Genomic DNA, 27,821 nt, shown 5'->3' with positions numbered 1-27,821 from the left:
GAATTTGTGTATGTAAATGTCTTTTGGAGGCATGCTTTCGAATGAATCTGATTAGAACTTGACTAAATTAGTTTTATAACTAGAGATAAAAATATCAATTTAGTATGTAAAAACTAACAATTTTTCAAAAATCCTCATGTTTCAAATGTTTTTCCAAATCAAATGTGACAAATTATATCATGTACGACATGTTTTGAACAAAATGTACGACATGTTCATTTCAAGTATGGTCATTATGTTTTTTGTACATGTTCATTTTTAATGTATTGCAAGTCAAAATAAACGTTTAGTACATTAAAAATAAATTTACAGCGTAAATATGAACTTATATAAGAGTTTCATCTTATTATGTGACCCTGATTCATAGTATAAGCATTGAGTTAACAACATTTATACCATGGATCGGATCTAAATTACATAATTTACATATTAAGTGTTCACAATTTGAATTGTGAACATTTAATATGTAAATTGTGAACATTCAATATGTAAATTGTGTATTTTTGAACATGGGTTCACAAAATAATTTGCATTGGGTTAAATGACAGACTTAACAAAATTGTGAATTGGACTACATATGGATAGCCCAAAGATTTTGGATCGTGAAGTTAGATATGGGACACCATTAATTCTTGGGCCAGCCCAGAAAGCATATTTTAAAGATCTGCCTTCTATAATTTGGGAGAGTTACCGTCCTGCTTTATAGTGTAATTTACAATCGTTATGCTGTGCATCCGTATGCACCGTGCATGGTGCATATGGTTGTCAAAACGACGTCGTTTTATTAAAAAATGCGTGTCTCCCTTTAAAAAAAAATTCAAGTTCGATTTCCAGCAACAACATTATATTGTTCATTCATTCTGGAATTTTAGTTCATAGATTATGGAATTATAGTTCATTGATTATGGAATTATAGTTTATCGATTATGGAATTGTAGTTCATCGATTCTGAAATTTTAGTTTATAGATTATGGAATTTAGTTCATTCATTCTGGAATTTTTAGTTCATAGATTAAATTATGGAATTATAGTTCATCGATTATGGAATTATAGTTCATTGATTATGGAATTTTAGTTCATATGTTGTTGCTGGGAATCGAACATGATTTTTTTTTAAGGGGAGACACGCGTTTTATTAAAACAACGTCGTTTTTGCATCCGTATGCACCATGCATGGTGCATACGGATGCACAGCATAATTTGCCTGTAATTTATGCCTCAAACCCAGTTCGGAATTTAGGATTGTTATGCCATTGATCGGTGTCAAAAAGGGCTTCGTTTTGTTCCAAAACAATGCCATCTGATTTTTTTTTTTTTTTTTTAAATGCTTTCTTCCTTATTGTTAACTTGGTGTTTGTCTTAAGAATTCATTTCTCTATATTCATAATTTTTGAATTTTATATTCATAATTTTTTAACTCTATATTCACAATTTTAGAACTCTATATTCACAATTTTAGATTTCAATATACAAAAATACAGAACTCAATATTCACAATTGCATAACCCTATATTCATAATTTTTTGAACTCTATATTCACAATTACAAAACTCTATATTCACAATTAAAACCATCTATATTTACAATTTCATAACTCTATATTCAACATATAACACAATATTTAAACTCTATATTTACAAAAAAAAAATATCATTGGCTAAGGAAACGGTGCCACTAACAACACCGTTATTCTAGACACGCATTTTAGACCTGAGTCCACAGCATAATTTGCCGGAATTTAGTATTGCCCTTCTTTAAGTAGTTTTATCAATCATATGGTTCACACAATTACGTGGACTATACTATCAAATAATGTAATTTAATACACGAATAATATACTTTTAGTATATTAAAAATATATTTTTTATTATTGTCCACACAACACTATATAGACCATAATTTACACAATAATTTATTTAATTTTATTATATAGGCTCTTAAATTATACTTTATCACTTTTATTATTTCATATTCGTATATGATAAGAAATTATAAATTATAAATTATAAATTATCTTGACTTGAATTCTAAAAAAAAAAAATTATAATATCAAATTTGTAGGTGAGAGAATAGAAATAAGGAGTAGAATTTATGAATATAAATATATTTTCCTTCTTTACAAGTTACAACTGTGGGAAAATACGGAGTGATTTAAAAATAAAAAAAATTAAAATGAAAATAAGGTGATCCTGCAATTGAACTAACAGATAAGGGAGGCCGGGAGGGAGGGAGGGAGACAGAGTAGAAGTACAAGAATGGCGGCGGCGGCGACGTCGTTTCAACCCCGCCTTCTCTCTACCTTTGTCGGGGACACTAGCTTCTTCTACTCGGCGAACTCACTACATCGCCTCTTCAGCTGCAATCCAGGTCTGATAATATTCCGCTTTTTCCTTATTCTCTCTGCAATGTTTGTACTACGCGCATCAAGTGTTTGATGTAATTACACTAACCTTACATCCTTCGTTACTACACATGCCCCCCTAGATGAAGGTGAGTAGGCATTAGGCAGAGACTTTACATTTGAATTGGCACCATTTGTTCGTGTTAAGAATTGCTTTTGTGTTTTACTTCAATCTAACTTTGATTTTTCGCACAGGAAGTAAACATGCGTCGATGCAAATGTCCAGAACATTTTCGGGATTGGCAAATCTTTTATTTAACAGAAGGTATACTGGTTCATTTCAGCTACATGAACACTGATGCAGCATCTTTAGGGATGTTTTCACTCATACCCGTTTGTTTATCTAAATATCTTGGAGAATGTTTGAATTAAAATAGACCTAGATAGTAGAGGACTATGTTACCATTTTTGTTATAGGTAACAGTCTTAATATGGTTGCAAACTTTTTTTTTTCCTCTTTAAAGCGATTTTGCTTATATAGGGTCTGGTCTTATGTAGCATCTATTATTGTATTTGCATACTCTGTTACTATGCTGAATTCACTATTTATTTATTTGGATTAATTTCAGTACCTCTGCATTCTTGTGTCTAAGATTGTTTCCTCATGTTACTGTTCTTCATTTCTACTAAATTTCCAGAAACACTGATGCTATTCCCAATGGCAAACGTGCACGTTTGAAGCCAGGCAAAGTCTCTCCTTGTAGACCAGTTCCTGATCACATACAGAGGCCTCCATATGTGAATTCTAGAAAACCACCTGGGATTTCTAGTGGACCAGAAGTGCATGATAAAAAGGGGATAGAAAGGATGAGAGCTTCAGGAAGGCTTGCAGCACAGGTCCTTCAGTATGCCGGGACTTTAGTCAAGGTGATCCCTGTTAAAAATAATTTTTCTTTTCTTCCTTCCTTTAAAATAAATTTTTTGGTATGTCTGAGTGGAGGAGAATGGAAATCCAAGATTGGCAACTTTTTGTCAGTTTACAAGTTATCTTTTGTACTTCAGTTATGTTGAACCAAGATGAACATGTGGCCATTTTTGCAATAACATCATATTAAAAATGGTTTTTGGATGAAAACTTACTGCTCTAAGTTGACTATGTGCTCATCTTTTATAATTATTTTTTCCATGTTTTTGCTTTAATTTGTTTCAAATGATGGATGCTTATGATCATTCAGAAGTGCTGCCTTGTGTTTTTCATTGTTGATCTTTTGGAATATAATTTGTATTATTCCTATACATTGGTCGGGTGCTTCATGAAATGCTTATATAGACTTATTTTAGAATAAAATCAGTCGATGTACACAATGAATGAACAGTAAATCAAGATCACTTGATTCACTTCCAATAAGTTAGATTGATGCTACCACATTATTTAAATCTCGGTAGTTACTACTTTTGGCAGCCAGGCATCACAACAGATGAAATTGACCAAGCTGTTCACCAAATGATCATCGACAATGGAGCATACCCATCACCTCTTGGTTATGGTGGATTTCCAAAGAGTGTGTGCACTTCTGTGAATGAGTGCATTTGTCATGGAATCCCTGATTCACGACCACTTGAGGTTTGCTATAATTTTAAATTTTTCTCAAGCTTTAAGTTTCAAGTCACTGAAGACCTGAAGCTGATATTTCTCTTGGCAACCACTGATATTTGATGTTTCAGGATGGTGATATAATCAATATTGATGTTACTGTGTATCTAAATGTAAGTTTCTATGGAGGAATCTGTATACTCAATATTTACTTTTAGCTAGTAGCACCCACCAATCAATTGAAACTAATATTATGCTGTATAAAAGGGTGGCTGTTACAACTATCTCATTGTAGTCTATTAAGGAATAAAGCGAAACCTCACTCTGTTTTATTCACTGATTTGATTTTTATATACAGGGTTACCATGGTGATACATCAGCCACATTCTTTGTTGGAGATGTTGACGAGGAGGCCAGAAACTTAGTGCAGGTGTGATTTCCTGGTTGGCAGATACACTTTCTGATCTGCATATCTTTTTCCCCTTTTACAAGAAAAGACCATGTTTTTTGTTTATAAAGATAAGAGTTATTTGATCCTGCACAAGCTAACTATCATTTCTTTCCTGTTTTCTATCAAAATTAAGGGCACATTTCAAAATGAAAGATACTGTTTTTGAATCACATTGAAGTTTGCATATCATTTCTGGGGATTTAGGCTTGCTGACGTCAAGTGATCAAGGCCTCAGGATAACAATTTGGGACCTTGTTCAATTTGATTGGTTTCATAAGTTAAATTTAATGGGAAGCCACTCCAAATTCAAAATCTTATTATAAGACATAAAAGATCACAATTTTTAAAAGCAGCAGTAAATTTTGTTACTAGACTATTTCTTGTGCTAGGTGCATCATGCAATGAATTATTACTCATGCACTGTGCATATTTATACTTTTCATTATATTGTTATTCTAAATTAATCTATGATGCTCTTTAGTTTCAGCTCTTTGCAATTGTCTAGTCATGTAGGTATGGTTCTAGATACGCTTCTCATAAGTGCAATTCATTGCCTCATTTCTTAGGTAACTAAGGATTCCTTGGATAAGGCAATATCAATTTGTGCCCCTGGAGTGGACTTTAAAAAAATTGGCAAGACAATACAGTAAGTTGTCTCCATAAGTCTGATTTCTGGAACATTATGATAATTTTCATAGTAATAGTGAATATAGGATTTGTGATGGGATTTTTGCTTGACATTAATGTTTCCGTTTGTAGTGACCTTGCAGATAAACATAATTACGGCGTTGTACAACAATTTGTTGGCCATGGTGTGGGACGTGTCTTTCATAGTGATCCAGTCATTCTACATTACAGTAAATTCTCCAAACCATTTTACTCAACCAGGGTTTCATGAAGTTTACATTTGCATTCTAGATATATTCTTTGTTCTTGGTCTGCTGATGGTGCATGGAACAATAAACTTCGTTAATACTTTTGGTGTTGATTGGGCTGATTCATGTCGACTTTCTACCCATATTGATTTCATGTGATACTTTTTCCCTGTCTTAGGAAACAATGGTCGAGGGCGCATGGTTCTCAATCAGACATTCACTATTGGTAATATTTTCGTTTCCATATTTCTCCTCATTGACGTGGCTTTCCCCCGATGATGCTGCGTGATTGTCTTTGATTTGTGCCGTACTCTGACCCTCACCCTTCTTAACATGTTGTACACATACAGAACCGATGTTGACAGTTGGCAGCATACAGCCTATAATGTGGGACGACGACTGGACTGTTGTTACAGAAGATGGTAGCCTGTCTGCACAATTTGAACACACCATTCTAATAACACAAGATGGTGCTGAGATTCTTACACAGTGTTAAAAAGGTACCAGAAGAAGATAAGTTGAAGGTGGCATTCTTTCAAGTATACACCTTTAGCATTATACAATTGGATTGACAGCTTGCAACTAGTAAAAGATTATTTGCTGTTAAGATTATTCTATGAGGAAACAGTATTCATTATTTTAAATTAGATGCATCTGTTATCTGAACAACATTTTGTTTGTTTTTAAAGTTGAATTTCAGATAGAATAAAGTATGATATCAGAATGCCGTGTCGCTTTCGTATTTTCAAATGCATAGCTTACGGCCTTACGCCAATTCCAAAAAATTGATTTTTTTGAACGAGTAAATATAGTATTACGGATAAGAAATCCCGAGTGACGTATATAATTCCTAATTCCTCAGATTTATATTATCACCTACACCGTGTGGATTATGCACTTATTATTTATGTGATTGGCAACCACAGCAAATGACTTCCTGGGTGTGTAAAGCCCAGCATCAATCAGGCTACCTGCGGAGGAATTCTTAGAGACAGCCATACATGGTGAATGGAAAATGAGTAAAAATAGGAAATAGAATTTGAAAATACATGTAGTAGAGTTAATCTTGCAGAAGGCGTTAGTCGGATGCTCGAGGGCACCTAGCGCCGTCTAGGCATCTGAGTAATTCGAGTATATTGTCTCCACTTTTCCCACATAGGGTTAGGAGTTGTTAGACTCTTATAATCCTCCAAATTAGTAAAATGCATATGTTAAATAGTTAGTTGAGTATATGGTTGGAGAAATATAGAAGAGGAGTAGCCGAGCAAGCAAAAAAAAAAAAAAAAAAAAAAAAAAACACTTGGCCGAGTTGAGCGCCAACTTGGCTGAGCTAGGCACCGACTCAGATGAGTTAGGCATCCGCCTTGGCTAAGATATGCGCTCAACTCGACCGAGTTAGGTGTCCAACTCGGCATATAGATTGCCTAATCGGTCGGTCAACTAAAAGTTACCTAGAGCGAAAGTCGTCCTAGTCGATGCCTAGACGGCCGACTAAGTTGATTTTTACACCAATGAGTAGAACTCGTGACACATATATAATTGTATGAAGGTAAATACTGCATGTTTGTATGAGACCAAGTGCGACTCCTCCGCCACCCAATAATGGCGGAGCATGGACGCCATAAGCTTCGGTAAACTACCTAATTAACGTAATGTGTAATTTTCTTAATTTGAAATTAAACTAGCTGTAATTATGTGATGATCACATCATATACATTCCAAAGTCAAAGTCATCCTTGCACAGCTTGCTCAATTTAGTTTATGATCAATCCAATCTTATTACTCTTAATCACGCCATGACTCACATGGGAATTTTTAATTAGCACTTAACTAATATCATCGCTGATTCTTCATTCTATATATGAAGTCAATAACCATTAACAACATCATAGATATATGAGTGGCGATGGAGGGAAACACTGCCGCCTCAAAAAACCGGCCGCCGCCCAGCTCCGGCAACCTTATAACAGTTCTCAGCATTGACGGCGGAGGAATAAGAGGAATTATCCCCGGTGTCATCCTTGCCTATCTAGAGAAACAACTTCAAGTATGTAACTAGTAGAGATTATTGTAAATTTTATTTTTGTAATAAATGTCTTGTGATCTTAGTCAATCAAGCGCTCTGTTATTTTGATATTAATTTTTGGGATCAAACGTTTGCCATTACATCAAAAACTATAATTAATAGTAAATACGCAACTATGTTTCCTTACTCTATGCTGAACTCGGTCTTCCAAGCTGCCGGCCATCAGTCATAAGGAGTTAAATCAATTTAAGTTACTCATAGCTGGTTGACTCGAATTAAGAAGGCTAATAAGTTATTCTTGCTAAGAATCAAAACTATAACTCGGTTACCAAGTCAATAACTTTACCAATTTGGCCAGTTTCCTAACACATTTTGTTTCACTGACACAGGAGCTGGACGGTGAGGATGCAAGGATCGCAGACTACTTCGACGTGGTTGCCGGAACCAGTACCGGCGGGCTTGTGACGGCGATGTTGACAGCACCTGACAAAGATAAACGCCCTTTGTATGCCGCCAAGGATATAGTTCCTTTCTATCTCAAGCACTGCCCCAGCATCTTTCCTCAGACTAGGTTGTAATTAAGGAAGCTAATTAACTATGTTCTCTATCTTAACAGATTTGACTAAAGTTATTTTTTGGTTTTGATTTTCAGCGGGCCGTTTTCTTGCATTATTGATCTGTTCAAAGCTTTCACTGGACCTCGCTATAATGGGGACTACCTTCACAAACTTGTAAGGGACATCCTGGGAGGTACAAGGGTGCATGAAACGTTGACCAATGTGGTTATCCCTACCTTTGATATCAAGAATCTCCAGCCCACCATCTTCAATTCTTACGAGGTAATCCTCACATTACTATATATAATCCAGTTGACATTCGAATATGTTTCTATAAGTAACAAAATTAAACTTTCTAGGGGCCGTTTGGTTCACGGAATGTCAGATTACCTTAGGGAATGTTGGATTGCTGGGAATGTTAGATTACTGAGAATGTTACATTCATGTGTTTGGTAAAAATTGAGTTATATAATATAAACATGTTTGGTTGAAATATTGTTATTTATGTTATAATGATTATTTTACTTTAATACCCTCAATATATTTTAATGCATTTCAATATTCCAATGCATGCAACCATACAAAATTTGATATATATATATATATATATATATATATATATATATATATATATATATATATATATATTCATTCCTTTATCCAAAAAGTTGACTCGTGGCTTCATACATACAGATTCTTTAATTTCTACAAATTCAAATGTGGCTTCTACAAAGTTGATTTTTCATGTTAAGCAAAGTGAACTTAGCTTGCTTGCTTTAACCGAAAGGTTAATTTCGAATTTTTTTTTTTAAACTTTTCGGTAAAAAACAAAGCAATGTGATGGATAGTGAAGGGCAAAGTTAGTAAAATGCCAAGGGAATCTTTTAATACCTAAGAATTCTAAGGGAATCACATTCCCTTCAAAAGAGTGAAAAAGATGATGTGGAGGGTAAATTTTATTCCATGGGAATGTTGCATAACTCCAACCAAACATAGGAATCTTATATAACCAACTAAATATAACCTTGATTATCTTAGATAACCCGAACCAAACGCCCCCCTAGGGTAATCCCAGATTCCCAGTCAAATTAATTACATGGCTATGTTCAACTCTTACCAACTGAATATTAGTTATGGATAACTTAATTAAGCTAGTTTAATTTACTTTCTTGCGATCTTTTGTTTCACGTGACTGCGATTTTTCTGGTAACTCGAAAAGACAAAATTAAGCTTTGTTCTTGACAAATAATATAGGCACCAGAAGATTCGATTTGGGATGTGCAGCTCTCAGATGTATGCATTAGCACCTCTGCAGCACCGACTTATCTACCAGCCCACTATTTCAAGAACAACGATGCTCAAGGAAGGGAACAAGAATTCAACCTCGTTGATGGCGGGGTGGCCGCTAATAACCCGGTACAACCACACCGTTCTGAAACTATACATTTATGTTTATATATTATATATATATATGGTCAGCTGGTTAAAAAGTACGTAATTACATGCATGCATGATATATAGACTCTGGTGGCGATCAGCGAAGTGACTAAGCAAGTGATGAATCAGAACACGGATTTCTTCCCCATGAAGCCATTCCAGTACGACCGGTTTCTGGTAATATCGGTGGGGACCGGCGCCGCGAAGAACGAGCACAAATACGACGCCCAAACGGCGGCTAAATGGGGGCTGTTTGGATGGCTGTTGAACGGCAAATCTTCTCCGTTAATCGAAACCTTTACTGATGCAGCTAGCGACATGGTTGATTTCCACAACTGTGTTGTGTTCCAAGCTCTTCAGTCACAGGATAACTACCTCAGAATCCAAGTACATATATATACTTAGAATCTTGATAGTTTAATCTGTTTGGTACCCAGATCGAATCTGATTAGTTTAGTACTGATCGTGGCAGGAGGACACGTTGACCGGAGATCTGTCATCCGTGGATGTAGCGACAACGGAGAACCTAGAAAATCTTGTGAAAGTTGGGGAGGGGCTGCTGGAAAAACCGGTGTCCATGGTGGATTTGTCCACCGGAGAATATAAACCGGTTGAAAATGGAGGCACAAATATGGAAGCACTTCAAAAGTAAGCTTAGTATACCACTATACCCTATTGTTGTAGCAAAGACGCAATTTTATTTCTTTATAGAGGGTCATCACATTTTTAAGAGGTAGGCTGTTAGACTTGACCTTTTATCGGCCTCAATCTAACAATTTTCCTCTCACCAGAAGCTATAGCTCGTAATAAATGCACAATTTTATTTCCTTATAAAAGGTTATCATATTTTCGAGAAATAGTGTGCTGGACATGACCCTTTACTGGTCCCAACATATATGGTAAATTGAGTTTGTGTGAGGCAACTTAGTAATAAAGATTACAAGTTCGACTTTGAACTGTAACAGTCTATTAATTAACTTTCTTGATTTGAAGAAAATGGAAAATAATAATAATAATTTGTGAAAACTCATTAATTTTTTGTGTTTCTAAGTTCCTGATTCATTGGGTGCATGTACGTACTATGTAGGTTTGCTAAAGTGCTTTCTGATGAAAGGAAGACGAGGGGCTCCACAAATTAAATGGCGCAGCTGTTGAATCCTGGGACTGAGCTAGCTTAGGATGCTGTCTCCTCGGAGACAGCCTTAATTGCCAATGTATCCGGGCCGGGGGTTACGTTGTTTATAACCATTACATTCCACTCTATTCTCCATTCAATTATATTGCTCCAACGTGTAAAAAAAACCCATCTTTGTATCATCAATAAATTTGGGCTACCAAGCAAGTTAAATAATTATTTACCAATTTTTTTAGTACTATCTTTCTCTATTTGTTGCAGCTCAACCATTGGGGTTCTGTTGCAGCCCAAAAAGTCAATACCTTACCATCAGGGTTTGATCTTGTGACCTTCCTTCAAGGAGAGCCACAGAAGTGTCATTGAGCACAGAGTGCTTGGCATTATTTACCATTTTCTTTTAGTTTATCTCGTGCGGCAAATTATGTTGTGGACCCGAGTCCAAAAATTCACAATTTATATATTGAATGTTCATAATTTACATACTGAATATTCACAATTTTTATATACTTGTAAATTGTGAACATTCAATATGTAAATTATAAACATTCAGTATATAAATTGTGTATTTTGACTCGGGTCCATTGCATAACTATTATCTCGTGCATATCATTAACTATGAGTTTTTTTTTTTAAATAAAAAAAAAATTCAATATATCTTTATACTACATATAAATATGAAATATATACTAACTTAGACCATTAACACATAATGATAAATGTAATAAGTAGAAAAACTTTGGTATGTACAAAACAAGATTACGAAAATTTGTCCAAAAAAAAAAAAAAAAACAATGACATACACACATTTTTGGTGAGTGGCCGATGAGTTAATATCTTTCTTCAATGCTAAACTATTATCTTTAGTACAATGAGTTACTAGATATGAAATAATTTTTTCAAATTTTAAATTTCATAAGAGTTATACTTTTCTGATGATTACCGAACTTGAAACTAAAACTTAAAAATGGAGAAATACATATTTTCTAAAAAAGATACAAATCCAATGATCGTCTCTTAATCTAGGAGTCCAATCTCAGGGACATAGGGTTTTACTTTGTTAAGTAGTTATACCATAGACTTGAGTTCACATTTCAAGATGGACTTAAGTTTAAAATACAAAATTTACATATTAAATATTCATAATTTATATATTAAATATTCACAATGTAAATTGTGAACATTCAATATATAAATTGTATATTTTTTAATTCAAGCCCACATAATAATTTGCCTACTTTGATCTGGACTATTTTGAATTATAGTAGGGAAAGGAAATGTTTTATTTTTAAATTAGAAATTATAATTGTTTTTTATTTATGTATAGTCCTTCTGGGCCATGCATGCGACTAGGCCCAAAATGAAGAAATTCATGTTTTAACTCCATCTTTATAGCTTAAATTAAAGTGGGATACCACACAATATACGTTATCGGTTATACCATTGTAAAAAAAAAAAAAAAAAAAAAAAAAAAAAAAAAAAAAAAACCAATAACCACTTTCACTTGCTTGATCTTGTCATTGTCCTTATTTTAAAATCTTAGTCAATGAGGTAAATTGCGATATAAGATTTCATGTCTATAAGTTTTTAATTACTTTGGAGGGTGTGTTTTGCCACCTCTAAAGTCCAATCCAATATATGAATATAATTAATCTTAATATGTGGAGTGTTAGTGTATCATGAGTGATGATTGCGCATTTGCACAGAGTGAAGTCAGTTGAGTTGTACTTGAAAAACAAGGTTAAACCATTATTCAATGGTCATATAGCAAAAATCTAACACGTCCCTTACAAAAATCATTCTATAATATTTATTACATAACATGCATGTATTGATATATGACGCGAACTCTATTTTAATCATCAACGAATTAGTAATTCACATGCAATATATTTATGAAAATGAAAATTTCCTTTCTTTTATGACTATTAAAGTAAATATTATTATTTAGGAATTTAATCCGGCAACTTAATCCAGTTGGTAAGCATAGTTTTTAACGTAACTTTGATAAGGGTGTGACATGTATTAAAAAAAAAAAAAAACATTTTTAAAGAATAAAATTGTGAAATTGGCGTGGAGGGCACGTTTGTAATAGAAAGAACCCTTGTTTCACGCCCTCGTTATCTCCAAGACTCCTTGCCATTCACAATATTAATTACACCTTGTTAATTAAAGTACATAAAAAAATCAGTCATTATATTCCAACGTGATATCGATGTCGGTGACATGCATTGTTCAAATGTTTTCGCAAAAATGTTTCCCACCAAATTTCACCCTCCTTCCTATGTTTTATTTAATGAAGAGGAAACCTATAAATACTGATTAGTTGCATGAAAAAAATCTTATTTTATTGTAATAATTCGTAAATCATACAAAATAGATAATTATATTAAACATATCATATATGACGGATTTGACCGGAAACAACAAAGTTCTTTCAATGTTTTGCACCATAATTATGATTTTTAATTACAATTAAAGTTATTGTAAAATAAGAACTAAATATACACAAAATATGAATTAATATATGCTTAATTAAGCACAAATAATTATGAATAGATGAATTATTAGGTTGGAATTATTCCAGCAAATTTTAGATTGGAAAGATGACATGCAATTGCTAATATTGTTTTTTTTTTTTTTTAAATTGTCTTTGTGGCTAGTAAATTTGTTTGGCAGCTTTTGCTATTGATACTGCTAATTATATGTAAGCAATATAGAATAACACGAGACCAATTAAAGCAAGTAGAATCTCTATTGATCACGGTAAAGGCCCTAAGTACAATCTACTTGGTTGCTCTGAGTACCGACTAAGTGCGGTCGGGATTCTCTAACAACAACCTATCGATCGTCCAAAAGTCCCTTACACTGTAGCTACTGTGGGTATTTATAGCCGCTATGCCGGGGACAGGATTCCAGCTGTTCGGCATGTCCTCCACGTAGCCACCACGTGTCATCCTCCCGGGTGCCCTGCCTGTCGATGTAAAGAGCCGCCACGTGTCCTTCGTCAGCTCTTTCGCCAAAGGGCTACCGCTCGGTGGTCGACACCGTCGCTCGGGCAACTCCAGTCGGTCTACGACCGAGTTCTTCTCGTGGAGCCCGACCTGTTACCTGCAAAGACAAGGAAAAAGAGACAAAGGCTCCTCGGTCGTGGTGAAGCTATGTCGGTCGGGATATTCCCTACCAAGAGCCCCCCAGCCCGGGCCTTTTTGATCAGTCGGAAAAACGGGACGGGATGAAGAAGCCCAACCGTCAGCCACCAAGCCGACCTGCCAGCTGTCATTCCCTCCTACGCCACGTGTCGGCCTCTGCCGGCCTCGGCGATCCCATCCGTCGCCTCGGATTCAGCGCGGGTCGTGTCAGGCAAGTTGGCCCATTTCCCGCCTAAATGCCCTCCTATAAATAGGCCCTTGAGGCCCTCATTTGAACTTTCCTCACTCTTTTGCTTCAGTCGGTATCCTCTAAGAATCCCGAGCAGAGCATCTCAGCAAGGCGATCAAGCAAAGCAAAACTTCAGATCCTCTTCCAAGTTTCTTCACTCGGTAAGCTCCTAGTTCTTTACTCTTTCTTTATTCTTCACTTAGCGTAGAAGTAGGATAGCACTAACTTCGAGCTAACTCCCCGAACCCTATACTAACTCCCGACCGACCTTTAGGTAGAACTATGTCGGACTCGGATAGCCAAAACGCATCGATCGCGGATTACGACGAGGAGGTCGAGCACCTCAGCGACGAGGAGGTGGACATCATGTCCTACTCCCCCGAAGCTATCAGCCGACCGGGTCCAGCTCCCGAGCGGGCCGCCGCACAAGACACGTCGTCCAGCTCATCCGGGTCGTCGAGCTCCAGCTCAAGCGGATCGGGGAGCTCCGACGAGGAAGAAGAAGAAGGAACCATGTCGGGGAGACAAGGATCCCCGACCGAAGGCGTTAGGGAAACGCCCACTCGGGTGGTTGGGGACCACCCGAGTCCGGCTCCCGAGCCGACCGAAGAGGACACGGCCGGGCCTGCCGCCCCAGTCGTCGCGGAGTTCGAGTTCTTGAACAGCGAGAACGTCGAACAGCAAATGAGCCAGCTCACCAAGGGCGAGGCGGCTAGGATTGCCGAAAGGCTCGTGGGTCGGGTAGAGTTTGACACGAGCCGGCAGCTGGGGAACGTCATCGATCGGCATCGGGGCAAATGGATCGGGATGCACTACGACTCCCTGATGGCCCCGATCGCCATTCCCTTCACCCCCCTCCTGAACGCCTTCTTGGCCTATTACCGGGTCGTCCCGGCCCAGATCTGCCCTAACGCCCACCGGATCCTCGCCTGCTTCCCGCAGATATGCGCTCGGCACGAGGCCGAGTGCACGATGGAGTTGTTCAACTTCATCTATCAGGTCAAAGTCCTCCCGGGCAACTATGGAGGCGGGTTCCTGATGTTGCAGTCCCGGGCCGATATGTGCGCGATCAAAGGACTGCCCGGGAACAACAGGGGGTGGAAGAATAGGATCTTCTCCCTCAAATACGACCCTTGGATCCTCCCGGTTGATCGCGCTTGGAGCACCCACTTTCGGAAACAAGTGGTGCCGGTCGAGACGCAAGCGCTGAGGGACACGGTCAGCCGGATTTCGAGCGAGGTGCACGAATACACAATCTTCCGGACGGCTGAAAGTCTCGAGGCGGCTCAACTCCCGCCCCCCACATACGAGCTGCCGGAGAAGTATCTGCCCGTTCCGATGGGCGTGACGGTCGCCAAACCTGCGAGGCGAACGAAGAAAGGTTTAACTCGAGCTAAACCCCCCCCCCCCCCCCCGACTCATTTTTATGCCTCGACCACACTAACGATCTTCTTTGTTTTGCAGCTATGGCGGACTTTGGTGATGAAGAGGCCCCCCTTCCCCCGCCCGCCAAGATCTCCCTTGGCGGCAAGAAGAAGGCCAAGGCGAAGACGGCCGGGGAAAAGGAGATCCCCCTAGCCCGACCACTGAGCGCCTCGACCGTGACGACGGGCGAGGGCTTCGTCGTCGAGCCCTCCGACGTCCTGATCACCCGGGTAGAGGTCGCCCGGGGCAAGGAGAAGGTCGCCGACCCGGGCGCGACCGAGGTGGGCAGCCTGAAGCGTCGCCGTGAGCAGCGCAGCCCGAGCCCTTCGGTCGGGCGAGAAAGGGACTCTGCGTCCATGCTGGCCCGGATCGGCAACGCCGCGCCGGCCAAGGAGGATCTGGGGAAGATGACCCCGACCCAAGTGGCCGAGCGGATCGGCCACGACCTGGCCGAGGTAAACTTTTCTCAACTACCCCGACCTAAGTGTTTTCGATCGGGCTGATCCCGAACGTCTTTTGTTTTGCAGATATCCCGGGCCGCCCAGCTCCTACAAGGTCGAGCCATGCTGGCCGAGGAAGCTGATCACCACAAGAAGACGGCCGCCCGTCGCTTGAAGGAGATCAAGGACCTCCAAGCCGAGTTGGAGAAGACCCAAAAGGCCCTGAAGAAGGGCGACGAGGAGCGGGTTCTTGCCGAGAAGGTCGCCAGCCGGGCGATCGGAGAAGCCAAGGAGCTGAAGGCTCAGCTCGAGAATCCGAACGAGCTGGCGCGGGCAGCCTTCAAAGACAGGGACTTGGGCTCGGCCTTCCTCACAGCAGCCCGGGGAACAGAGATCGGGGAAGAGCTGATCGTCTCTTTTGGTCGCTGGGGCTTTACGGCCGGGAAGCGGAAGATGCTTGAACGAGTCCGTTCCCGGTTGGAGCAGGCTCTAGACGGGGAAGACCTTCAGCTGGTCCTCTCGGCATTGCCCCCGGACCTAGCCGATCCCGGTCCCTCTCCCTTCGCCCCAAAAGCCAAGGCGTCTGAAGCCGGGGCATCAACGGCGGCCACCCCGAGCGGAAAGGAACCGGCTGCCGGAGCTCGGGAGATGAAGAAGTAGAATAGGCTCCTTTCTTCTTCTTCTTTTTTGTAAAGGACCATTGATCGGGAGCCCGGTCCCGAATTGTACCGGGCAACTTTTTGTTTGTTAATAAAATTTGTTTTTGCTCTAACTCGTGTTATTCGTTCTTTCTTTTCGCACTTTTATCTTTAATCGCGTAAGTGCTGATCCTTAATGCTCGACCTCGCGGCCTTGTGGCCCGATCTTGTCCTGCTCCGACCCACTCGACGCCCGACCTTACGACCTTATGGCCTGGTCGTGCGTTTGATATTTCGACGTCAAATCTGGCCAACCGATCGGGTGTACCCGATCCCCGGGCCTTTGTCGAAAAATTTTTGAAAGCCTCTACGGTCGGGATGTAACCGAGCGACGGGCCTGCGAATACTTCCTTATCTTGTCGAAAAATTTTTGAAAGCCTCTACGGTCGGGATGTAACCGAGCGACGGGCCTGCGAATACTTCCTTATCCCAGCCCCCACACTATTGTGCGCTCGAGGCACGAGTGGGTGCAATAGTGGACAGAAGTTGGACGGATCGGGGAATAATGCTATGAGCTCCTGGCTTCCCCGATCAATGGCGGGACTCGAATGTCCGCCGATATGGAGCGCATCTGACCGGTCAATAGATTCGCCCGGTTGGTGTAGCTTGAAGATAAATTAATCTGCACGTACTGAAGGTATAGAAAATAACCGATCGGGCCGCCGTATGCAAACGGTCGAGCAATCTTCGATCGTAAATACATTAATCCTTCCCGCTCGCAGGCGGTTTAGTAAATATTCACAAACTTAGGAATTTAATTACAAGCGACGACCGGGACTTACACGCAGGTCAAGCCCCCTCTTCGTTCAAAGATTACAAAAAAGAGGCCTAATGCCTAAACATAACGAGGTGCTCGGAATTCCAAGTCCCCTCGATTACCCGACCAGTTGTCGTCTCCAGTCGGTATGTTCCCGGCCGTATGATTGCACTGATGATATATGGCCCCTCCCAGTTCTGAGCTAACTTTCCGCCCTCTAGAGGTTGACTGGCCTCCCTTCGTCGTAGAACGTAGTCTCCGACCTGAAAGTAACGAGGGTTGACCCGAACATCTTTAGAACTCTTGACGCGCTTCTGATATTCGGCCATGCGTCGAGCAGCTAGCTCTCTTTTTTCTTCGACCCCATCGAGATCCACCGCCATGGCATGTTCATTTTCCTCGGCGTTGTAGGTTCTTTCTCGATCGGTTGGGATCCAAGCCTCAATCGGGAGTCGGGCTTCCGCTCCATAAACCAAGGCGAAAGGGGTCTCCAAAGTAGCTTCCCTCGGGGTCGTCCGATAAGTCCATAAGACATATGGCAACTCATCGGCCCAACTACGACCAGCCGAGTGTAACTTCTTTTTCAGACCTTCCAAAATCGTCCGGTTCGCGTTCTCTACTTGACCGTTTCCCTGAGGGTAAGCCACCGACGACCGGACGTGAGTCGTCCCGATCGTGGCCAGGAAGTTCTGGAAATATTGGCTTACGAATTGGCGGCCGTTGTCGCTAATGAGATGCACGGGTACGCCAAAACGGGAAATGACATTGCGCCAAAGGAAGCGAGCACACTGTTGAGACGTGATCGTGGCTAAGGGCTCGGCTTCTATCCACTTGGAGAAGTAATCTATGGCGACGATCACGAACTTTCTCCGACCGGAGAGCTGAGGGAAGGGGCCCAAGATATCTACCCCCCACCTAGCGAAAGGAATTGCGGTCGTGACTGGCTGGTAGAACGTTGCCGGTCGGCCAGGCATCCGGGCGTACAGTTGGCACGTCTCACATTCCCGAGCTAACTTTTCACAGTCTAGCTGGAGGGACGGCCAATAGTACCCGATCAACATGATACGACGGGCCAGAGATCGACCTCCTTGATGTGAAGAGCAAATTCCCGAGTGTAGCTCCTTCATGACCAACTCAGCCTCAAATGCGGTCAAGCAACGCATGAGGGGGCCTCCATACGATCGCCTATACAGACGACCGTCCAAGACTTGGAACCTTGGGGCTCTTAGCTTGGCCTTCCGAGCACGCTGCGGGTCGTCGGGGAGGCGATCGTGTTCGAGATACTCCTTCAGATCGGTGATCCAACTGTCATCTACCGGTTGGATGGGATTGACCGGTAGACGGTGAATACTGTGTCTTGGGATCACCAAGATCCGAGCTATCTTCGACATGTGTTCCGGGGCGTCTTGGGCCAGTTTGGATAAGATATCCGCATCAGCGTTATCCAACCGGGGTATGTGTCGGACGGTATACCCCCGGAATTGAGCGAGCTTTTCCATGGCAAGGTCTCGGTACAATTGCAAACGCTCACCATTGACTTCATAGTCCCCGAGAACTTGCCCGACCACGAGCGCAGAATCTGTTTGGGCTCGGATGTATTCAGCCCCCAAGTCCCGAGCGCATTGCAAGCCATTAACGAATGCTTCATACTCGGCTTCGTTGTTGGTCGGGTGGAACTGGTACATAAGAGCAAAATATATCTTGAATCCTTCCGGGCTCGTGACCACGACTCCTCCTCCTGCCCCTTTTTTGCTACTCGACCCATCTGTAGCCAGCGACCACCACTCAGCCTCGGGATCCGCAACCTCAGGAGGCCGGGTATCCCGGGCGGTGCACTCAACCAAGAAATCCGCAAGAGCTTGACCTTTAATAGCCGGTCTTGGTCGGTATTCGATCGCGTACTAGGTCAGCATTAACGCCCATTTGACTAGACGACCTGATGATGAAGCAGTTCGAAGGACTGGCCCGATCGGCTGATCGGTCAACACGCGAATTGCTCGACCTTGGAAGTAGGGAGCCAACTTCTTTGCAGCAATGTATAAGGCATAGACGACCTTCTCTAGCCGGGAGTACCGGAGCTCGGGACCATGTAGCGCGTGGCTTACATAGTACACTGGTCGCTGGACCCCTTCCGGATCGGTTCGGCACAACACTGCGCTTACTGCGCGATCGGACACGGCGAGGTACACGTCTAGCTCTTCCCCGAGCTCAGGCTTTGAGAGCACGATCGGTGACATGAGGTATTCCTTCAGCTCGTCAAAAGCCGCTCGGCATTCTTCGTCCCAGACGAATCCATTAACTTTTCGCAATACCTTGAAGAAAGGTAAAGCGCGCTCGGCTAGCTTGGAGAGGAACCGGCTGAGGGCTGCCAACCGACCGGTCAATTGCTGGACTTCCCGAACGGTGGAAGGTGGCTGCATGTCCAGAATCGCTTTTACTTTGGCCGGGTTGGGCTCGATTCCTCTCTTGGTCATCATATAGCCGAGGAACTTGCCGGTCTGAACCGCGAATGTGCACTTGGTCGGGTTCAGCCGCAACTGGTACTTCCTCATGATCTGGAAGCACTCCCGAAGGTCCCGAGTGTGGTCGGATCGGTCCCGACTCTTGACCAGCATATCATCGATGTAAGCCTCCATCGTCCGGCCCAGTAGATCAGCAAAGAACATGTTGACCATCCTTTGGTAGGTCGCTGCTGCGTTTCGGAGGCCGAACGGCATCACTCGGTAACAATACAGCCCATCCGGGGTCACGAAGGCTGTCTTGCTCTCGTCTTCATGGTGCATCATGATCTGATGGTATCCCTTAAAGGCATCCATGAAGCTCATTAACTCGGCCCCAGCCGTCTCGTCGACCATCTGATGAATGCTCGGTAGAGGATACGGGTCGAGCGGACAGGCTTTGTTGAGGTCCGTAAAGTCGATGCACATCCTCCATGCTGGGGGCTTAAGAACAAGAACAATATTTGCCACCCACTCAGGATAGACCACCGGACGGATGTGCTCGATCGCCGCCATCTTTTTGACTTCTTCTCTTACAAACTCGCGGCGATCGGAGGAAAGGTGTCGTGTCTTTTGCACGACCGGCTTAGCTGCGGGATCGACGGCCAATTTGTGACAAATGACCGACCGATCGATCCCGGGCATGTCTTCAGGCCCCCATGCAAAGATATCTGCATACTCCCGGAGCACGGCCAGAACTTCCGCTCGGATCTCGGGGGTGAGGGCTAGTCCAATCTTTATCTTTCTGTCCGGGCGGTCCTCGGACAGTGGAACTTCTTCAATTTCTTCGGAAGGCTCAGGCTGCTCCTTCCGTTCGTTAGCCTCCTCTTTGGCTATGGTGTTCACCCGGGAAGACGGACCGGAGTCACGTCTATTGACCGCTCGGGTGTAACACTTCCGGGCGGATTGGACATCGCCACGGACCACGCCGACCTCGTTAGGGGTGGGGAATTTCATGCACAGGTGGGGCATAGAAATTATCCCACCGATCTTCATAATGGCGGGTCGGCCCAAGATAATGTTGTGGACGCAATGGAGGTTGACCACAACAAATTCCAGCTCCGTTTGGATCGACTTTGGAGGCGTGCCGATCTCGACCGGGAGCGTTATTTTTCCCTCGGGGTAGATAAGAGCCCCGGTAAATCCCGACAGTGGTACACCGACCGGAGTCAGCTCCTTCCTGTCAAGGCCAAGCTTCTCAAACACGTCCAAGTATAGGACGTTCACACTGCTGCCCGTGTCAACCATAACCCTTTGGACGTCCGTCCCCTTAACGTCGATCGTGACCACGAGCGCCTCCATGCCGTGGTCGCTGCTGCTAGGTTGGTCCTCAAGGGTGAAGGTTATGGGTTCCATCTTCTGCCTCTTCCCGGTTCCCCGGGAATCCACTATTGCGACCGGGCAATTAGCCCGCGGTCGGGAAGCATCTTCCAGCCCACCAAAAATGACGTGGATGGTAGGCTTTCCGGACGGGCGGCTACCGGACGGAGGGTCGGGGTCCCGTCGGTCATCATGACGACCATCCCTTCTGTCTTGCCCAGATCGATCAGAGCGGTGATGAGAACGTCTATGATCCCTCCGATCGGTGTTCCTCTTGTTTTCCTCTCTCTTCCCCACACACTTGTCCAATTTTCCCAAATTGAGCAAATCTTCCAATAATTGGCGCAAGTGGGTACACTCCTCGGTGTCATGCCCGGCACATCGATGGTAAGCACAGTGCTTACTCTTGTCAGGGCCGTCTCGATCAGGATGGGGAAGTTTGATGAGATTACAGGACTGGGCGTATTGCATGGCCTCCACTGCGGATCGGTTCAAGGCCGTAAACTCGCCATGCCTGGTGCGGGGTCGGGGATTGTCATCTCCTGATCGATGTTCCGCTCGACCGGCCGATTTACGAGACGAAGAGCCGACCTCCTGCGAGCGCTTGACGGCATTTGCCTCTCCTGCGTTGGCGTAATCAGTGACCCTTCGGAGGGCCTCCTCATAGGTGGTCGTGGGGTGAAGGATAAAATCCTGGTATAGATACCCCGCCCGGAGGGAGATGTGAAGCATGTGAGTGGCGGTCGCATCATCCATGGGCTCGACCTCCCCGACTGCTGCCTTCCACTTGATGAGGAAGTCGGTCAAGCTTTCCCCTTCGAGCTGCTTGGCCTTTTCGAGGTACATATAGGACTTCCTCACCACTTTGGAAGTAATGAACTTCCGTACAAACTTGATCGCCAGGGTCTCAAATTTGTCGATTGACCCCGGCTGCAGGGTTCAGAACCATTCTGCCGCCCGACCAGTGAGGGTTGAGTAGAAGGCCCTGCACATCACGGCGTCTGAAACGCCCTTCAGCATCATATTGCTGAAAAAATCATTCACGTGAGCCTCCGGATCTGTCCGACCGTCGTAACTCTTCTCTCCTGAGACCTTTAAGTCGAGCGGGTAAGGCTGAGCCATTACCGCTGCTGTGAAAGGCGTCTGGTGTAGGGTCGATCGGTCGGCCGGGGGTGCTGTGGGATACGCACTCCTGAGCTGCGCAACTTCAGCCTGGAGGTTGTAGAGCAATCCTCGGGTTTCGTTGAGCTCGGCGGCTTGAGCGGCTTGGGCTGTATCCCGAGCGCGTCGCCGTCGGTGAGATCTCGACCCGCTATACCCGGATGAAGCCTCGTGGCTAGCTTCCTGCATTTGTACGCCTTCGTGCCCGCGGTCCGGGTCTTGGGGTCCCAAACGCTGGCGCATCTCCGGTCGGAGACGATCGAAAGCTACCGCTCGGGCAACTTCTTCAGGGTCCTCCGTTTGAACGGCCTGGGCTGGTGCCTCCATCGCATCAGCACCCCCCGACCCCAACCGCGAATGAGCCGAGCGTCGAGCCCGGGAAGTGGACTGACGCTGCGGCTCTACTTGTGCGGTCGGTTGTACTGGAGGGGCGGCGGCTGGAGCTGTATAAGCTGGCGTATAAGGTGGATAACCAACCGGGGAAGTGTAGCACATTGGTTGGCCTGGCCAGTACCCATACGGTGGAGGTGGGACCGGGTACGGATACTGGGCGGGATACATCATCGGCGGCTGCTGGTATGGCAGACCGGGTGTCGGGTATCCCGGCTGTATGTAATTTACCGGCTGCTGGGCGGCCGGGTATGCATTTGATGGATGCGGTGGTGAGAGGTTGAGGTTGAGGTCCATCGTCTGACCCTGCTGTTGGGTAGCATAGTGGTCGGAGGAGCTCGCCGCATCCGCCTGGTCGTCGGCGAAGTTGTTGTGTGCCCACGGATACATGTTGGTATGGTGATCGGGTGCTCGTCAAGACGTTGGTTTCTTGTACGGGTCCCCACAGACGGCGCCAAAATGATACTGCTAATTATATGTAAGCAATATAGAATAACACGAGACCAATTAAAGCAAGTAGAATCTCTATTGATCACGGTAAAGGCCCTAAGTACAATCTACTTGGTTGCTCTGAGTACCGACTAAGTGCGGTCGGGATTCTCTAACAACAACCTATCGATCGTCCAAAAGTCCCTTACACTGTAGCTACTGTGGGTATTTATAGCCGCTATGCCGGGGACAGGATTCCAGCTGTTCGGCATGTCCTCCACGTAGCCACCACGTGTCATCCTCCCGGGTGCCCTGCCTGTCGATGTAAAGAGCCGCCACGTGTCCTTCGTCAGCTCTTTCGCCAAAGGGCTACCGCTCGGTGGTCGACACCGTCGCTCGGGCAACTCCAGTCGGTCTACGACCGGGTTCTTCTCGTGGAGCCCGACCTGTTACCTGCAAAGACAAGGAAAAAGAGACAAAGGCTCCTCGGTCGTGGTGAAGCTATGTCGGTCGGGATATTCCCTACCAGCTATTAAAATGGCAGCAAAATTAAATTTTTTGCCAATTTATTTTTTTTTTCTTTTATTATATTTATAATTTATATTATAATATAAAAGTGAGATCTATTTTAAAAAATGAGAAAGATTAAGGGGGACGTTTAACAAATAGTGAAGAGTGTACAAATTTGATGACGTGGGATTACAAATATGTTAAATTGATGAGAGAGATTTACCTATCCTATGTATTAGATTATAAAGTGGGAATAGCATTCATGGGTGTAGAGGGTCTACACCAAGGATTCATAGCCCATAAAAGAAAGGAATGATGACTAATAATTAAAGCTACATATACACACACACACTTTATTTTCATCAATTTCTACTTATTATATTCTTTCATTCATTGCAAACAGTCCACCAAGTGAAGGGTATCTTGAATTATAAGCAAAGCTTAATAATCCAAATATATGCAACGGACAACTCACGCCTGCAACAAAAATATATTATATTCAATAATGTTTTTCTGATGCTAAAAACAACATTTTTAGACCATTTTTAAAAACTCAGTTTTAATCCAACACAAATTGTTACCGTTGATAAACAAACAGTTAATTTAATTGTAAGACTAAAAGATCCCTTTGTATGTGTTGATTGAATGATTAGTTCCTTCTCACCCTATATTGTATTGTTTTAGGTAGAACTTAAAAGTGTCAAGAAAGTTAAAGTATGTTTTCACCTTATACTTAAAAGTGTGAAACTCGCTTACGATCATAACCAGCAAATAATCATAATTGAATAAATCAATCTCAGTGGTCCATAACTTACCGACTCAATCAAAGAAGACACCTTAGATCAGGGCTGAACTTGTAATCTTATCGTTATAAATCAACAGTTAAACTAACTCCATTGGAGCTGTTTTATTTTGTTTTAGTTTTTGAGTAATGAGAGAAATTTGTAGTTATTGTGGGTTTGGATCTTTTTAGTCAAACTTTTTTAATTTCTTTCTAAAAGGTTGAACCCTAACCCGGCCTGACAGAGTATCAGGGGGATGTAAATCATGGTAACTCAATTGAACATGAATCACGGAGACCAGACCTTTGCTTACTGTGCTCAAGGAGTCTCCTCACTTTGAGATATTGCTCTCACACGGCCACTGGTGAGACTCAATCGGTCATTCTCTCTAACTTTCACCTCTATAACCAGTTGAGCTGTACATCCAGACAACTTTTTTAATTTATTGTATACATGCGTTGCAAGTTGCTACCTTTCCTAAATGGCGATCTAGGTACGACCACATGCGCTGGTGTCAACAATTTTTTATAGTCATCTTTGCAGAAAAAAGAACAATTTTATAGTCATAAGAAATGGTGATATACTGATATACCCCAACTCACCAAACCAAAGTAAATCTTGACTGAAAGAGACTATGAAAAATTCGGAAATCCTGACAGAGAAGAAAGAAAATTAATAAAGACTTGGAGCAGAGAGCCTTCGTCTTCCCAGCTGCGTCGCCATTAATGCCCTCGGCTCTCGTGCGCAACAGTTGACCCACCACCCAACCCGTCAACGAGGGCTGCGGGCTGCCGTCTCAGCTCATCAGCCCCGAGTATAAATACTAAAGTATAACAATATACGCGCTGCGTAGTATATATATATAGGCTATACATACGGATACCAAGTTTCGCTTCTGTGCTGTGAAGGGTGGAGCTGTAATGGCTGAAGAAGTATGTTTCTTCTCAAAGGTCAGTTTTTTATGCTTTATTCTTTCACTACAGCTTTAATCTTTGGTGGGTTTTTAAGCTGGAGATTACTGTTAGTCATTTCTTGGAAGAATGCAGTGACATTGTAAGGCATTGAAGGTTAGAGTTTTAGATTTTGTTTAGTTTCTGGGTGTAATTTTTGTTGTGCAGAAACCAAGATTTACTGTGAATTTTAGTGACTAATAAAGGGTATCCAAAAGGTTTAGCTAAGAAATTCTGTAATATGCCTTTTGCAAATCTTGATATGAAATTGAAATTTAGTATTTAGTTGAAGATAGAAAAGCATAAACACTGGGGATTGTTGTTTGTTTTGTTTTTCTTCTTTTGATTGTGTTCATTAGTTTACAGTGTTGATTTTGCATTCACATTTCTGAATTATTGTTTATTCATGCTTAGTAATAATTGAGATTCTTGTGCTCTTTCCTATGGATAAGGTTTTTTGTTATAACAACCTTGTTCCTTCAATATGGTTGACAGGACACTCTTATCATAAGACCTCCAAAGAAATCTCCAGCTCTATTAAGGATGATAGTTGTGGTAGTTGCTATGGTCTGTGGTGTTTATATCTGCACAGAATGTCTAAAACAGTCTAACACTGACAAAGAAAACAAAATCTTGAACCTTGAAGTGATTGAGAGGCCTTGTCATGAGCTCGAAACAGACCGATCCCAGATTCCTTATTTGCATTATCCAAAGCCGAAAACTTTTAGCAGGTAGGTATCTTGTTGGTGAAAAAGTTTCTGCAGCCTATCAATGCGAAGTTTATATCTTTTGTTGTTATTGTTAGGGCCGAATGCGCTTGCAGCCCTGTTCGGTTCTTTGCAATTCTGTCAATGCAAAGGTCCGGGAGTGGATGGTTCGAGACACTGTTGAATAGTCATTTGAGCGTAAGCTCAAATGGCGAAATATTCTCGGTTAAGGAGAGGCGAGATAATATTTCGTCTATCGTGGAGACACTAGATAGAGTTTACAATATGGATTTGTTTACTAGTGCCTCGAAGAATCACTGTTCAGCTGCGGTTGGCTTCAAATGGATGCTTAACCAGGTAACAGCTTAGTAGAATTGAAGCATGTGTTCCATCTCAACTAAAAGCTTAAGCTAATAGTTGGATTGCAGGTCTGGCTCTGATACCAAATTGAAACATGTGTTCCATCTCAACTAAAAGCCTAAACTAATAGTTTGGATTGCAGGTCTGGCTCTGATACCAAATTGAAACATGTGTTCCATCTCAACTAAAAGTCTAAACTAATAGTTGGATTGCACATTAATGGTTATATGCTTAACAAGTAGTATCATACTTTTATTCCAAAAAAGAAAAGACTGATTTAAAGGATCTTTTATAAGTGTGGCTCTTGAAAATATGTGGTGGTACGTATAACTGTATAAGGAAATAAAGTTGCGTATTTGCTACGAACTATAGCTTTTGACTTAGTGATAAGTGCCTGATCCTAACAAGTGTTATCAGAGTCCGGACACGAGTTTATAGTTTTGGGGAACGAAATTTAGGTCTAGTAACTATGTTCTCATGCTCGATGCAGGGGCTGATGGAGTATCACGGAGAAATCGCGGAATACTTCAATGAGAAAGGCGTTTCGGTGATATTTCTCTTCCGAAGAAACCTACTCCGCCGAATGGTTTCGGTTCTAGCAAATTCATATGACCGATATGCTAAACTCTTGAACGGGACACACAAGTCTCACGTACACTCAGCTGAAGAGGTCTGTCTGCCCGTTCTGTGTGTTGTGCAAAATGTGTATTCATAGTCTTATACTGTCTCTATAGCTCGATCACTTTATTGGCGTTTTTTAGGCTGGCACTCTCGCTAAATACAAGCCCGCGATCAATACAACATTGCTGGTGACGGATTTAAAGCGAATGGATCTTGCAGCCGGGGAAGCACTGCAGCACTTCAACAACACACGCCATCTCGTTCTGTACTACGAAGATTTAGTTAGAAACCAAACTGTAAGTGCTCCCACAATACACGCCATATTGTTCTAAAGACTTCAAATTCTTCTCGGTTTTTGCTCAGTTTCCCGCCTTGTCGTGCAGAAAATGGTAGATGTACTAAAATTTCTGAGACTGCCTCCGAGGCAGCTGACTAGTCGCCAAATTAAGATCCACCGGGGAGCGTTGTGGCAGCATGTCAAGAACTGGGACGACGTTAACAAGACGCTGAAGGGAACAGCGTTCGAAAGGTTCTTACAGGTTGACTATTAATTTGGTGTGGTCTTCATTGATGATCCAAGATGTGAATACAGAAAGCTTTGATTTTTTTTTTTTTTTTTCTTTCCTTTCTAAACCTGTCAGTTAGATCCTTTGCCCTTTTATTTGCCACAGAAATCATGTATAGCGAAGTGAACTAACTAATTTAGGCAACATTAAGGATAGTTCTTACATTTCTGCAAGCATCCTTTTTCTTTGTCCTTTGGTTTGGGGGAGTATTTATATTTGTATTGGTTTGTCTCAGCTGAGAAACTTTTAAGTTTTAACCATTCTCTAATGACAAAATGTCACTTGTTTTTTCCTCTCTGAAATATTGAGAATAGGCTATCCTCAACCCAGCAATTGTAAGCCATTAGCCATTAGCTAAGAAATCGGTTGCATGGGTTATCTACTTATCTATCTCTACCTTTCGTGAATCATTT

The 27,821-nt window shown here is 42.6% G+C and overlaps 3 protein-coding genes across 5 annotated transcripts; all 3 read left to right on the top strand.

The window, feature by feature from the left end:
* The first annotated feature begins 2,154 nt into the window (after window positions 1–2,154).
* On the top strand, window positions 2,155–6,261 carry LOC109188774 (methionine aminopeptidase 1D, chloroplastic/mitochondrial). 3 transcript variants are annotated; one of them, XM_019339390.1, is made up of 11 exons: window positions 2,155–2,367; window positions 2,597–2,666; window positions 3,040–3,268; window positions 3,804–3,965; window positions 4,067–4,108; window positions 4,294–4,365; window positions 4,953–5,032; window positions 5,146–5,243; window positions 5,440–5,487; window positions 5,612–5,785; window positions 6,228–6,261. In XM_019339390.1, the coding sequence occupies exons 1-10, from the start codon at window positions 2,256–2,258 to the stop codon at window positions 5,755–5,757; spliced, it is 1,059 nt and encodes a 352-aa protein (XP_019194935.1). In that variant the 5' UTR covers window positions 2,155–2,255; the 3' UTR covers window positions 5,758–5,785; window positions 6,228–6,261. The 3 variants fall into 3 exon arrangements, with proteins under 3 accessions (XP_019194935.1, XP_019194936.1, XP_019194934.1); XM_019339391.1 differs by lacking the exon at window positions 6,228–6,261 and adding an exon at window positions 5,962–6,046; XM_019339389.1 differs by lacking the exon at window positions 6,228–6,261 and having other exon boundaries at window positions 5,612–5,914.
* Window positions 6,262–7,107: 846 nt separating this feature from the next.
* On the top strand, window positions 7,108–10,623 carry LOC109188879 (patatin-like protein 1). The gene is made up of 7 exons (XM_019339524.1): window positions 7,108–7,308; window positions 7,677–7,858; window positions 7,940–8,126; window positions 9,099–9,260; window positions 9,366–9,668; window positions 9,754–9,929; window positions 10,369–10,623. Exons 1-7 carry the CDS (start codon window positions 7,168–7,170, stop codon window positions 10,418–10,420), a joined length of 1,203 nt encoding a protein of 400 aa, XP_019195069.1. The 5' UTR covers window positions 7,108–7,167; the 3' UTR covers window positions 10,421–10,623.
* Window positions 10,624–24,757: 14,134 nt separating this feature from the next.
* LOC109188781 (nodulation protein H-like) lies at window positions 24,758–27,602 on the top strand. The gene is made up of 6 exons (XM_019339400.1): window positions 24,758–25,154; window positions 25,650–25,885; window positions 25,960–26,218; window positions 26,712–26,891; window positions 26,983–27,138; window positions 27,226–27,602. The coding sequence occupies exons 1-6, from the start codon at window positions 25,125–25,127 to the stop codon at window positions 27,391–27,393; spliced, it is 1,029 nt and encodes a 342-aa protein (XP_019194945.1). The 5' UTR covers window positions 24,758–25,124; the 3' UTR covers window positions 27,394–27,602.
* The last annotated feature ends 219 nt before the right edge of the window (window positions 27,603–27,821 follow it).

The sequence above is a fragment of the Ipomoea nil genome, unplaced genomic scaffold (assembly GCF_001879475.1).
Source record: "Ipomoea nil cultivar Tokyo-kokei standard unplaced genomic scaffold, Asagao_1.1 scaffold1509, whole genome shotgun sequence".
Classification (NCBI taxonomy): Eukaryota; Viridiplantae; Streptophyta; class Magnoliopsida; order Solanales; family Convolvulaceae; genus Ipomoea; species Ipomoea nil.
The sequence above is the reverse complement of the archived record's forward strand: the minus strand, read 5'-3'. Positions and strand labels throughout refer to the sequence as shown.